Here is a 13716-nt window from a genome sequence, read left to right as displayed (position 1 = left end):
AATTTGCTAGAATGGTATCAGGGTTGAGGAAGTTCAGTTCTTTTGGGATTCCTGCAGTGCAGAAGCAGGCAATTCAGTCCATCAAATCCATATTGACCCACCAAAGGGTATCCTAAACCAAACCCAAACCAGTCCCTGTAGTCCTGCATTTCCCAGCTCATCCACCTAACCAGGACACTATGGGCAATTTAGAATAGCCAATCCACATAACTTGCACATCTTTGGACTGTGGGAAGAAACTGGAGCACTCAGGGGAGACTTTCATAGACATGGGAAGAATGTGCAGACTCTACACAGACTGTCGTCCAAGGTTGGAATTGAACACAGATCGCAGGTGCTGTGAGGCAGCACCACTAACCACTGGGCTACTATACCACCCTGTTCTGTTCTGTTGGAGAGGTTAGATAAATTACTCATGTTTGTCTAATATGCGAAACACATTTCATTAGCTTATATTATCATAATGTTAATTAGGAAAAATATTGACACGAACCAAATCCTTTGGCATTTAAATATGTTCATGGAAACAGAACTTAAGACCATCAAGTGCAGCATAATGGTCCATTGATGGAATGGTGGATGTGGGTTAATTCTCTGAAGGTTTTTCAAAACCAGTCAGAAAGCAGTTTGAACATTGAGCTGAATGCATTAGTTCCAAGAAGGCATATGATTACAATCAAAGCCTGGAATAAATTATTGTGGTCTTAATGGAGAATATGTTTATACTTCTGAGTTTGACAGGCAGAGAAGACAGAGTAAAACCATTAATTTTGTTTTGACATCAGGTCAGGAGAAAGTAAGAGTTTAGTTCAAAAGGAAAAGGCGTCTCTGTACAGGAGTATTTTCTGTTCCTTTCAGGTGATCCAGGAACCTTAGTTTGTGAAGTTTCCAAGCCAGGAGAGTTTGGAATAGAAATGTTCAAATTGTTAGAACTGGGAGAAGTTTGTAACTTAAGAATTAAGAAAGTTTTATGTCATCAGACTCTGGAAGGAATAGTGAAGTTGTTTCAGCATTTCAAACTAAAGAAACTGGAAGCCCTCAATATGGTAAAGATTTCAAAAGCTGAGATGGGAGTGATATTTCTGAGATTAAGTCTCTATATCAGATGGTGTTGGGAAACATTGAAACTTTGTGGTAAGATCTTTCTAACTGTAATTATATGCCTTAGATTATTTGTTTTCTTTTGTACAGTAAACTTATTTTCTGTTGTACAAGAACATCTGTAGCATCACTGAAAAATATTCAAGTAGCTAACCACCAGTTTAGCCAATTGAAAAAATTGAACATATGATGTTCAACCCAGGTTTCATTCTGCGATGTGACTTATACCATTTACTAGGTTTCCTAGCAACATGGATAAGCACAGTCCATGACCCAGATCCCATATTTTTTGGGGATATGTTGTGCTTTGCTTTTGAAGTATCTGTTCATGTTTTTGGAATTTTGGGTGTAATTACTGATGTGGAAAATATCATTGGTACAACAGCATTCTGATTGCATTCGGACTATGTGCAGACTGACTCTGGAGTCTCTCAAGTAATAGTTAGTGTACTGCGAGAACAAATAACAAATATGGATATTGTGTAATCTGCATCAGATGTCATTGGCAGGCCAACTGTAGAGAATCATGTGATTATTGTTGTCATATTGTTCATTCGTTTAAATAGGATCTGCAAGTACCTGAAACTTGAAGCGTGAGATCCAGTTTGCTTTGCTGATATAAAATGTTTACATTTAAAGTGTTATTCTGCTAATGCAAGCTGTCCAGTTTCACACAAGTTTTGATGCCTTGTTTAATTTTATGCTAGAGCTTTTAAGATTTTTGCTGCTTCCATTATAATGGACTGCACATCTATGGGTTCACTGGCTGATAACATTTTGGATTAAATAAATTTGAATTGTTTTACAACTTAATTTTATGCCTTGACTTGCAATCATATCCAATTTAAGTTACACTGAATTAGCAAACGTAATTCCAAAATTAATATACATAGTCAAAAATGTATATAACTCACGGTCTGGAAATTGGCTTAAATGTTTCATTAGATTTAACTCCTTTAGCTCCTGGAATGTCATATTATTAGACTCTTAAATGTTTGTCACTTTGTGCAAGCGACTGTGATCTTAGTTGCATCAATGCAGTTATGAACTGCTAATACCTACTGATGGAAGGACATGACTTTACTGTTTTCTGTTAATGTCCAATCTGATATTCCAAAATATTGCATGGTGTATTTTTCTGAATACTGCATTGAATTATGGAATTCAACAAATCAACTATTTTATTTGAAGGACCTAGCGTTAATGTAAGTTTTAATGGATATCAGTTATATACATCCTGGATTAAACATTTATTCCTCAAGTCACAAAATGGGAGACCAGCTCTGCCCGTGAGCTATGACTTTTGGTATGAATTTTGCAAAAGTCCTTCGATTCCAGAAAAGACCCAGTGGATTGAAAAGTGCCAATGTAACACCTTTACTTAGAAGGGGAAGGCGACAACAAAAAAAATGACCATGGGACAGTTGGCTTAACATCTATTATTGGGAAAATGGTAGGGCCGCTTATGAATGATGCAATAGCATTTAGAAATACATACTATGATCAAAGAAAGTCAGCATGGCTTGAGGAAAGGAAAATGATACCTAGCAAAGTTATTAGAATTCTTTGAGGTAACATGCAGGATAGATAAAGGGGAAGAAGCAGTGGAGACAATATATTTAGAAATTTCAAAATGTGTTTGATAAGGTGCTACATGTTAGACTATTTAATAATTTAAAAGTGTTGGATGTAGTATGCTAGTATGAAGAGAGAATTGGCTGACTAGTAGAAAACTGAGTTGGTAGGAGGAGCGCATTTTCAGGATGGCAACCTGCAATTAGTTGAATGCAGTAGAGATTTTTTCCGGGGCCACAGTATTTATAATTATTTATTTGCATCATTATCAATGACTTGGCTGAGGAAAGTGAATGTATTATAGCCAAGTTTTCAGATTACGTAAGAATAGATAGGAAGGCATGTAGTGAGGATGACTGAATCTGCAGAGGAATATAAAAAGGCTAAGTAAGTGGGGAAAGACATGGCAGATGGAATATAATGTGGGAAATGCACCTAAGCAGGAAGAATAGAGGAGTTGAATACTATTTAAACGGAGACAGTCAGCAAAAAGCTGCATCAGAGATTTGTGAGTCTTCTTGCATAAATCACAAAGGGGCACTCATATAAAACAGTTGAGGAGGAACTACTTCTGATAGTGAATTTGAGGAATTCTTTTCTGCAGAGGGTTATAGACGATGGATCATTGAGGACTGAGAAATTTATAATTAGTAAGGGAATTAAAGATTATGGGGAAGGGCAAGAAAGAGGAGTTGAGGATTATCAGATTAGCCATGATCTCATTGAATGGTAGAGCAAACTCCATGGACTGAATGACCTACCGCTGTCTTGCATCTTATGGTTTCACTGTTGATTGCTGGTACCTTTTTTATGTGAACTAAATTAATTAATTAAATTGATTAGCTTAACTCATTTTATATTTTTTAAAATAATGTTAGTTAACGATTGTTCTGCATTGATTAGCTGAAATACACAATTTCTCTTCCTAATAATTACTAGAACCAGTCATGAAACATTTCCAAGATACCAAGTTGTAGAGCTGGATGAACACATTCTGAAGATGGGTCTAGGCCTGAACCTTCAGCCTTCCTGCTCCTCTGATGCTGCTTGGCCTGCTGTGTTCATCCAGCTTTCCACCTTGTTATTTCAGATTCAACAGCATCTGCAGTTCCCACTATCAATGAAACATTTTCTTTGTGGAAATTGGACTTGCTGCAGAAGTGAATATGCTCAATAACTGAAAGTTTCAATACCCAAAAGGACCATTGGATTCAATGAAGACTAACTGATAACACAACTTCAGTTAAAGAAATGTCAGAATGTCAATTCAAGGGACTTTTTTAATGTTAGCCATGAGTCCCTTGATTTCATAATTTCTTGTGAAATATTTTTGGCTAAACGTCACAGTCAGTTATTTAATCTGTTTCCAAATGTCCTTGCAACATTGCTTCAAACTGTCATTCACCTTGTGAACAAATGTGCAGATTAGGTTAATTGGCCATCCTAAATTTGCCACGATGTCCAGGATGTTTGGACTAGGTGGATTAGCCATGGGAAATGAAGGATTCAGAGATGGGGTGGGTCTGAGTGGGATGCTGTCTGGAGGGTGGGTGTAGACCCAGTAGGCCAAATGACATGCTTCCATATTTGTAGGAATTTTGATTCTCTGAACCCTAGTTCAGTGAAGAGTGCAAAAGGACATCCCATGAGCCATACTGGACATACCTAAAACAAGGGGTCAACTCAGTGAAGCTACAAAGCAGGACTATTTGTTTGCAAAGCAGCATAACAGCTAAATGATAAACAGAGTTAAATGATTCCACAACCAACGGATCAGGTCTAAGCCCAGTCATCCTGCCACATTCAGTTGTGAATCGTGGAGGGCAATTAGACAAACCCCAAGTGGATGAGTCTTGGCAAACATCCTCCTCCTCAATGATGTAGAGCACCGCACATCAGTGCATAAGATAAGGCTGAAGCATTTGCAGTAATCTTCAGCCAGAAGTGCTGAGTAGAAAATCCATCTTCACCTCCTCCAGAAGTTCCCAAGATCACTGATGCCAGTCTTCAGACGATATATTCATTCCACGTGATATGAAGAAGCAATTGGCAATATTATTGGATGCTGCAAAAGCTGTATGGGCCTGAACAGCATTCTGGTAATAGCACTGAAAGCTTGTGCTCCAGAACTTGTTGTACCCTGGGTCAAGCTGTTACAGTATAGCCATAACACTGGTATCAACCCAACAATGTGGAAAATTGCCCTTGTATGTCTTGCAGGTCTAATCTAACCTGGCCACTTACAACCTCAATGGTCCCTTTTTGATTATCTGTAAACTGATGAAAGGTGTCATCAACAATGCTGTCAAGCAGCACCTGCTCACTGATACCCAGTTTGGGTTCCGCCAGGGTAGTCAGCTCTTGACTTTATAGCCTTAGTTCAAACATGGACAAAAGAGCAGTATTCCAAAAGTGAGATGGGAGTGACCACCCTTGATATCAAGGCAGCATTTGTCTAAGTGTGGCACCTTGGAACCTTTGCAAAATTGGAGTCATTAGGAATCAGGAAAACTCCCTGCTGTTTGAAATCCTGTCTGGCACAAAGGAAGATGGTTGTAATTGTTGGTGTAAGTCATCTTAGCTCGAGGACATCTCTGCAGGAATTCCTCAGGGATACATGGAAGCATCACGACCTTCAATTTGCCTCCAAGTTACTCAACATTTTGATTTGGAAATCTATCACCATTCCTTCAGTGTTGCTGTGTTGAAATTCTGGGAACTCCCTCCCTTGGGGCATTGTGGGTCTACCTATAGCACATAGACACAGCGATTCTGGAAGGCAGTGTGTCACCACCTTCTAAAAGGACAACTGGAGAGGAGCAGTAAATGTTGACTCAGTCAGCAACACTCGCATCCCGTGAGTGTATTTGGAGAGGTTAAATTATACAGCAATTTCCATAATGTTTTGCATGGAGACTGATTACTTCCATTCCATTCTGCAGAATGGAATTTTTCAGAATAAAATGACTGTGTTATGTACTACATTTGTCTTGAAATAAAACACAATTTTTGGACTTTTTCTCTTGCAATATAGGTTGGAGAAATTGGAGAGCACTTTAAATGCCAGCTACTACAATCCAGACATAGAGGTGCATTTGAATTAGCATATGTTGGATTTGTGAAGCTCACTGAAATGCTTACCAGGTAAAGTACAACTAAAAAAAGTGTTTCTTTTCATTCTGATTCAATGCTTTTCTTTCTGTGAAAGTTAACAGTTAAAGTAGTTTGTTTGCAGTGGTGTCAGCTGATTACATTTTGTAAATAATGGAATTCGTCACAAAATTCTCACATTATAGATGCGTGTTGGGTGATTGAGTTAATTGAAACTCTTTTCTGCATTAACTTTGGTAAAGGTGCACTTATAGGCTGGTGAGTGTTTCATTGGCTAACACGTGCAGACTCTTTAAAATTAAAGATTTTAACCTTGTTTGATGGTCAGGTATGGAATGGTTAGAGAGGTTAAAGTTGTAATTAGACTCTTTGCTCAGTATCATTTGAAATATTCCTCTTTCCACCCATTTTGCTGCTATTTTAACTCCTGAATATTGTGGTTAACTGCCTTAGACTAATGGAGACCTTTATTAATATGCAAATGTGTGAGCACCAACTATTTCATTTGGGCTTCTGTAATTATTGAGCCATAAGGCAGTGAAACCTCCATGGAAAGTTGCCACAAACACAGTATGCTGCCTGCCCAACTCTAGTAAAAGATTCCTTCTACATTTTAAGGGATTCCTTATGATCAAGGAAGAACAGGGACTCTTCTTAAGATTCCAGAAGGAAACTTTGGATCTCTCTTGAGCAGAGGGAGTTCAAATTGCCTGGATTTGCCTTGGGTACTTGGATAAGAATTTTCTTCTGCTATCTACAGATAATACGTCCATGCCTGGTTAAAATTGAAGCTGCAGCATAGAAATATGTTGTGTTATGATGTCTGTCCAAATGGAGTAACATGATGCATATTTAGACCTTGAGACATGGGAGCAGAAGTAGACCATTCAGCTCATTTGAGACTGCTCTGCAATGAGATCGTAGCTGATCTGATAATCCTCAACCTCACTTTTCTGCTTTTTCCCTGTAACTTTTGATTCCCTGACTGACTCAAAAGGCTGTCTCAGCCTTGAATATATTTAATGATCCAGCCTCAACAGACCTCTGTGGTAAAGAATTCTACGGATTCATAACCCTCTGAGAGAGGAAATTCTTCCTCATTTCTATTTTAAATGTGCAACCCCTTATTTTGAGATTATACACTCTGGTCCTGGATTCTCCCACAAGGGAAACAACCTTTCCACATTTATGCTGTGAAATCCTCTAACAATCTTGCTATGTTTCGATTAAAACCTCATTCTTCTATATTCCAATGAATATGGGCTCAATCTACTGAAGTACCCTATTACTCATAAGACAGTTCTTCCATACCTGTATCAGCCGAGTGAACTTCTGTGGACTGCCTCCAATGTCAGTGCATCTTTTGTTTGATAATTGGCCCAAAACTGTCTACAACGTTTCACAGGTGGCCTGACAAGTTTTCAGCAAGGCCTTTGACAAGGTCCCATATGGGAAACTGATAAAGAAGGTAAAATCTCTTGGGAACCAGCGTAACTTGGCAAGCTGGATCTGAAAATTGCTTGGTGTCTAGAGACAGGTTGGTGGAATGTTACTTAGGTGATTGTAGCCTAGTGTGCATTGGCATATATTGAGATTAGCACTGGGTCCATATTGTTTGTGATATTCATAAATGAAGTAGAGGAGAATGTGGGGTTGGGTGTGGTGGTGGGTGTGATAAGTAAGTTTGTGGATGACACAAAGGTTGGCCGGTGACTGACGGAGAGGCAAAAGTTCCGAGGTTACAGGAGGAAACAAGTGGATTGGTCAGATGGGCAGACCTGTGGCAGAAGGAAGTGAAGACTAATAAATATGAGATGATTTTGAACAAAGAACAAGACAAGGGAGTAGTCAATGAATGACAGGACAAGAGGAAGATCAGAAGATCAGAAGAACAGAGGGATTTTGGAGTGCTTGTTCTCTAGAGGGTGCTGTCAAAGTACCACCAACACATCTCTTGCCGTACTAGAGGACTGAACATTCTGGGCCACTGCTGCACAACCATCAAAGACATCTACCACTCCAAATCCCCCACCCGCATTTTGGAGAATCAGACCATAACACTGTGCTCCTCCTCCCAGCTTAAGCAGAAGCTGAAACGGGAAGATCCTTAATAGAAATTCAGTGCTGGTCTAGGCAGTGGGAGAGTGCCTCCGTGATTGCTTGGATGGAGTCCTTGGCTGGGCACTTGGATCCTGTGCGTACCAGCTGGCGAAGGTATTCGTTGACGTCTTCAACCTTTCTCCCCGACAAGCTGAAATCTCCACCTGCATCAGGAAGACCACCATCATCCCAGTACCTAAGAAAGCACCTGCAACATAGTTTAATGTCGAGGTGCCAGTGTTGGATTGGGATGGAAAAGGTCAGAAATCACACGAAACTGGGTTATGATCCAACCGGTTTATTTGAAATCACAAGCTTTCGAAGCATAGCCCCTTCGTCAGGTGAAGTGAGAAAGGAGCACACAGAACACAGAATTTACAAGTAAAAGATCAAAGGGTCACGAAGACGATGAATCGTGAACAAAATACGATGTATCTATAAATACAAATTCACCTCATAGAGCGCGCGTGTGGCGGGGGGAGGAAGAGAGCCTCGCTTTGTCTTGCTCGCTGCCTCGCTCTCGTTCTCTTTTTCTCTCTCTCGCTGTCTCGCGCGTGCGCGCGCTCTCGTGCCCTCCCTCGCGCGTGCGCGCGCTTTTGTGCCCCGTCTCGCGCGCGCGCTCTCCCGTGCCCCGTCTCTCGCGCGCGCGCTCTCCCGTGCCCCGTCTCTCTCGCGCGCGCTCTCCCGTGCCCTGTCTCTCTCCCTCTCTCGCGCGCGCGCGCTCTCTCGTGCTGTCTCTCTCGTGCTGTCTCTCTCCCTCTCTCGCGCGCGCGCTCTCTCGTGCTGTCTCTCTCCCTCTCTCGCGCGCGCGCGCTCTCTCGTGCTGTCTCTCTCCCTCTCTCGCGCGCGCGCGCTCTCTCGTGCTGTCTCTCTCCCTCTCTCGCGCGCGCGCTCTCTCGTGCTGTCTCTCGCGCGCGCGCGTGCGCTGTCTCGTGCTGTCTCTCGCGCGCGCGCTCTCCCGTGCCCCGTCTCGCGCGCGCGCTCTCCCGTGCCCCGTATCTCGCGCGCGCGCTCTCCCGTGCCCCGTATCTCGCGCGCGCGCGCTCTCCCGTGCCCCGTCTCTCGCGCGCGCGCGCTCTCCCGTGCCCCGTCTCTCGCGCGCGCGCGCTCTCCCGTGCCCCGTCTCTCGCGCGCGCAGCGCTCTCCCGTGCCCCGTCTCTCGCGCGCGCGCGCTCTCCCGTGCCCCGTCTCTCGCGCGCGCGCGCGCTCTCCCGTGCTGTCTCTCTCCCTCTCTCGCGCACGCGCGCGCTCTCCCGTGCCCCGTCTCTCGCGCGCGCGCGCTCTCCCGTGCTGTCTCTCTCCCTCTCTCGCGCGCGCGCGCTCTCTCGTGCTGTCTCTCTCCCTCTCTCGCGCGCGCGCGCTCTCTCGTGCTGTCTCTCTCGTGCTGTCTCTCTCCCTCTCTCGCGCGCGCGCGCTCTCTCGTGCTGTCTCTCTCCCTCTCTCGCGCGCGCGCGCTCTCTCGTGCTGTCTCTCGCGCGCGCGCTCTCCCGTGCCCCGTATCTCGCGCGCGCGCTCTCCCGTGCCCCGTCTCGCGCGCGCGCTCTCCCGTGCCCCGTCTCTCGCGCGCGCGCTCTCCCGTGCCCCGTCTCTCGCGCGCGCGCGCTCTCCCGTGCCCCGTCTCGCGCGCGCGCGCGCTCTCCCGTGCCCCGTCTCGCGCGCGCTGCGCGCGCTCTCCCGTGCCCCGTCTCGCGCGCGCGCGCGCGCTCTCCCGTGCCCCGTCTCGCGCGCGCGCGCGCTCTCCCGTGCCCCGTCTCGCGCCAGCGCGCGCGCTCTCCCGTGCCCCGTCTCGCGCGCGCGCGCGCTCTCCCGTGCCCCGTCTCGCGCGCGCGCGCGCTCTCCCGTGCCCCGTCTCTCGCGCGCGCGCGCGCGCTCTCCCGTGCCCCGTCTCTCGCGCGCGCGCGCGCGCTCTCCCGTGCCCCGTCTCTCGCGCGCGCGCGCGCTCTCCCGTGCCCCGTCTCTCGCGCGCGCGCGCGCTCTCCCGTGCCCCGTCTCTCGCGCGCGCGCGCGCTCTCCCGTGCCCCGTCTCTCGCGCGCGCGCGCGCTCTCCCGTGCCCCGTCTCTCGCGCGCGCGCGCGCGCTCTCCCGTGCCCCGTCTCTCGCGCGCGCGCGCGCTCTCCCGTGCCCCGTCTCTCGCGCGCGCGCGCGCGCTCTCCCGTGCCCCGTCTCTCGCGCGCGGCGCGCGCTCTCCCGTGCCCCGTCTCTCGCGCGCGCGCGCGCTCTCCCGTGCCCCGTCTCTCGCGCGCGGCGCGCGCTCTCCCGTGCCCCGTCTCTCGCGCGCGCGCGCGCTCTCCCGTGCCCCGTCTCTCGCGCGCGCGCGCGCTCTCCCGTGCCCCGTCTCTCGCGCGCGCGCGCGCTCTCCCGTGCCCCGTCTCTCGCGCGCGCGCGCGCTCTCCCGTGCCCCGTCTCTCGCGCGCGCGCGCGCTCTCCCGTGCCCCGTCTCTCGCGCGCGCGCGCGCTCTCCCGTGCCCCGTCTCTCTCGCGCGCGCGCGCTCTCCCGTGCCCCGTCTCTCGCGCGCGCGCGCGCTCTCCCGTGCTGTCTCTCTCCCTCTCTCGCGCGCGCGCGCTCTCTCGTGCTGTCTCTCTCCCTCTCTCGCGCGCGCGCGCTCTCTCGTGCTGTCTCTCTCGTGCTGTCTCTCTCCCTCTCTCGCGCGCGCTGCGCTCTCTCGTGCTGTCTCTCTCCCTCTCTCGCGCGCGCGCGCTCTCTCGTGCTGTCTCTCGCGCGCGCGCTCTCTCGTGCTGTCTCTCGCGCGCGCGCGCTGTCTCGTGCTGTCTCTCGCGCGCGCGCTCTCCCGTGCCCCGTATCTCGCGCGCGCGCTCTCCCGTGCCCCGTCTCGCGCGCGCGCTCTCCCGTGCCCCGTCTCTCGCGCGCGCGCTCTCCCGTGCCCCGTCTCTCGCGCGCGCGCGCTCTCCCGTGCCCCGTCTCTCGCGCGCGCGCGCTCTCCCGTGCCCCGTCTCTCGCGCGCGCAGCGCTCTCCCGTGCCCCGTCTCTCGCGCGCGCGCGCTCTCCCGTGCTGTCTCTCTCCCTCTCTCGCGCACGCGCGCGCTCTCCCGTGCCCCGTCTCTCGCGCGCGCGCGCTCTCCCGTGCTGTCTCTCTCCCTCTCTCGCGCGCGCGCGCTCTCTCGTGCTGTCTCTCTCCCTCTCTCGCGCGCGCGCGCTCTCTCGTGCTGTCTCTCTCGTGCTGTCTCTCTCCCTCTCTCGCGCGCGCGCGCTCTCTCGTGCTGTCTCTCTCCCTCTCTCGCGCGCGCGCGCTCTCTCGTGCTGTCTCTCGCGCGCGCGCTCTCCCGTGCCCCGTATCTCGCGCGCGCGCTCTCCCGTGCCCCGTCTCGCGCGCGCGCTCTCCCGTGCCCCGTCTCTCGCGCGCGCGCTCTCCCGTGCCCCGTCTCTCGCGCGCGCGCTCTCCCGTGCCCTGTCTCGCGCGCGCGCGCGCTCTCCCGTGCCCCGTCTCGCGCGCGCTCTCCCGTGCCCCGTCTCGCGCGCGCGCTCTCCCGTGCCCCGTCTCGCGCGCGCGCTCTCCCGTGCCCCGTCTCGCGCGCGCGCTCTCCCGTGCCCCGTCTCGCGCGCGCTCTCCCGTGCCCCGTCTCGCGCGCGCTCTCCCGTGCCCCGTCTCGCGCGCGCTCTCCCGTGCCCCGTCTCGCGCGCGCTCTCCCGTGCCCCGTCTCGCGCGCGCGCGCGCTCTCCCGTGCCCCGTCTCGCGCGCGCGCGCGCTCTCTCGTGCTGTCTCTCTCCCTCTCTCGCGCGCGCTCTCTCGTGCTGTCTCTCTCCCTCTCTCGCGCGCGCTCTCTCGTGCTGTCTCTCTCCCTCTCTCGCGCTGTCTCTCGCGCGCGCGCGCGCTCTCTCGTGCTGTCTCTCTCGCGCGCGCGCGCTCTCTCGTGCTGTCTCGCGCGCGCGCTCTCTCGTGCTGTCTCTCGCGCGCGCGCGCTCTCTCTCGTGCTGTCTCTCTCGCGCGCGCGCTCTCTCTCGTGCTGTCTCTCGCGCGCGCGCGCTCTCTCTCGTGCTGTCTCTCGCGCGCGCGCGCTCTCTCGTGCTGTCTCTCTCTCGCGCGCGCTCTCTCGTGCTGTCTCTCTCTCTCTCTCACGCGCGCGCGCTCTCTCTCGTGCTGTCTCTCTCTCGCGCGCGCGGCGCGCTCTCTCTCGTGCTGTCTCTCTCTCGCCGCGCTAGCGCGCTCTCTCTCGTGCTGTCTCTCTCTCGCGCGCGCGCGCTCTCTCTCGTGCTGTCTCTCTCTCGCGCGCGCGCGCTCTCCCGTGCCCCGTCTCTTGCGCGCGCGCTCTCCCGTGCCCCGTCTCTCGCGCGCGCTCTCCCGTGCCCCGTCTCTCGCGCGCGCTCTCTCCCGTGCCCCGTCTCTCGCGCGCGCGCTCTCCCGTGCCCCGTCTCTCGCGCGCGCGCTCTCCCGTGCCCCGTCTCTCGCGCGCGCGCTCTCCCTTGCCCCGTCTCTCGCGCGCGCGCTCTCCCTTGCCCCGTCTCTCGCGCGCGCGCTCTCCCTTGCCCCGTCTCTCGCGCGCGCGCTCTCCCGTGCCCCGTCTCTCGCGCGCGCGCTCTCCCGTGCCCCGTCTCTCGCGCGCGCGCTCTCCCGTGCCCCGTCTCTCGCGCGCGCGCTCTCCCGTGCCCCGTCTCTCGCGCGCGCGCTCTCCCGTGCCCCGTCTCTCGCGCGCGCGCTCTCCCGTGCCCCGTCTCTCGCGCGCGCGCTCTCCCGTGCTGCCTCTCTCCCTCTCTCTCGCGCGCGCGCTCTCCCGTGCTGTCTCTCTCCCTCTCTCGCGCTGTCTCTCTCCCTCTCTCGCGCGCGCGCGCTCTCTCGTGCTGTCTCTCTCCCTCTCGCGCGCTGTCTCTCTCCCTCTCGCGCGCGCGCGCTCTCTCGTGCTGTCTCTCTCCCTCTCGCGCGCGCGCGCTCTCTCGTGCTGTCTCTCTCTCTCTCGCGCGCGCGCGCTCTCTCGTGCTGTCTCTCTCGCGCGCGCGCTGTCTCTCTCGCGCGCGCGCTGTCTCTTTCGCGCGCGCGCTGTCTCGTGCTGTCTCTTGCGCGCGCGCGCTCTCTCGTGCTGTCTATCTCTCTCGCGCGCGCGCTCTCTCGTGCTGTCTCTCTCTCTCGCGCGCGCTCTCTCGTGGTGTCTCTCTCGCGCGCGCGCTGTCTCGTGCTGTCTCTCTCGCGCGTGCGCGCTGTCTCGTGCTGTCTCTCGCGCTCGCGCGCTCTCTCGTGCTGTCTCTCTCGCGCGCGCTCTCTCGTGCTGTCTCTCGCGCGCGCGCTCTCTCGTGCTGTCTCTCTCTCTCGCACGCGCGCTCTCTCGTGCGCGCTCTGTCGTGCTGTCTCTCTCTCGCGCGCGCGCGCTCTGTCGTGCTGTCTCTCTCTCGCGCGCGCGCGCTCTGTCGTGCTGTCTCTCGCGCGCGCGCGCTCTCTCGTGCTGTCTATCTCTCGCGCGCGCGCGCTCTCTCGTGCTGTCTCTCTCTCTCGCGCGCGCGCGCTCTCTCGTGCTGTCTCTCTCTCTCGCACGCGCTCTCTCGTGGTGTCTCTCTCGCGCGCGCGCTGTCTCGTGCTGTCTCTCTCGCGCGTGCGCGCTGTCTCGTGCTGTCTCTCGCGCTCGCGCGCTCTCTCGTGCTGTCTCTCTCTCGCGCGCGCGCTCTCTCGTGCTGTCTCTCTCGCGCTGTCTCTCGCGCGCGCGCTCTCGCGTGCTGTCTCTCGCGCGCGCGCTCTCTCGTGCTGTCTCTCTCTCTCGCACGCGCGCTCTCTCGTGCGCGCTCTGTCGTGCTGTCTCTCTCTCTCGCGCGCGCGCGCTCTCTCGTGCTGTCTCTCTCTCTCGTGCGCGCGCGCTCTCTCGTGCTGTCTCTCTCTCTCGCGCGCG

At 53.3% G+C, this 13716-nt stretch overlaps 1 protein-coding gene across 2 annotated transcripts in view; it reads left to right on the top strand.

Annotated features, from left to right (window-relative positions):
• thada (THADA armadillo repeat containing) overlaps positions 1-13716 on the top strand; it is a 387510-nt gene that overhangs the window by 71730 nt on the left and 302064 nt on the right. For both annotated transcript variants that reach the window (XM_048536483.2, XM_048536484.2), the window contains exon 21: positions 5711-5820. In XM_048536483.2, the coding sequence (XP_048392440.2) occupies positions 5711-5820 (110 nt within the window). The remainder of the gene's footprint in view (positions 1-5710; positions 5821-13716) is intronic.

The sequence above is a fragment of the Stegostoma tigrinum genome, chromosome 9 (assembly GCF_030684315.1).
Source record: "Stegostoma tigrinum isolate sSteTig4 chromosome 9, sSteTig4.hap1, whole genome shotgun sequence".
In the NCBI taxonomy this organism is placed as follows: Eukaryota; Metazoa; Chordata; class Chondrichthyes; order Orectolobiformes; family Stegostomatidae; genus Stegostoma; species Stegostoma tigrinum.
Note: the sequence above shows the minus strand (reverse complement) of the source record. Positions and strands in the feature narration are given on the sequence as shown.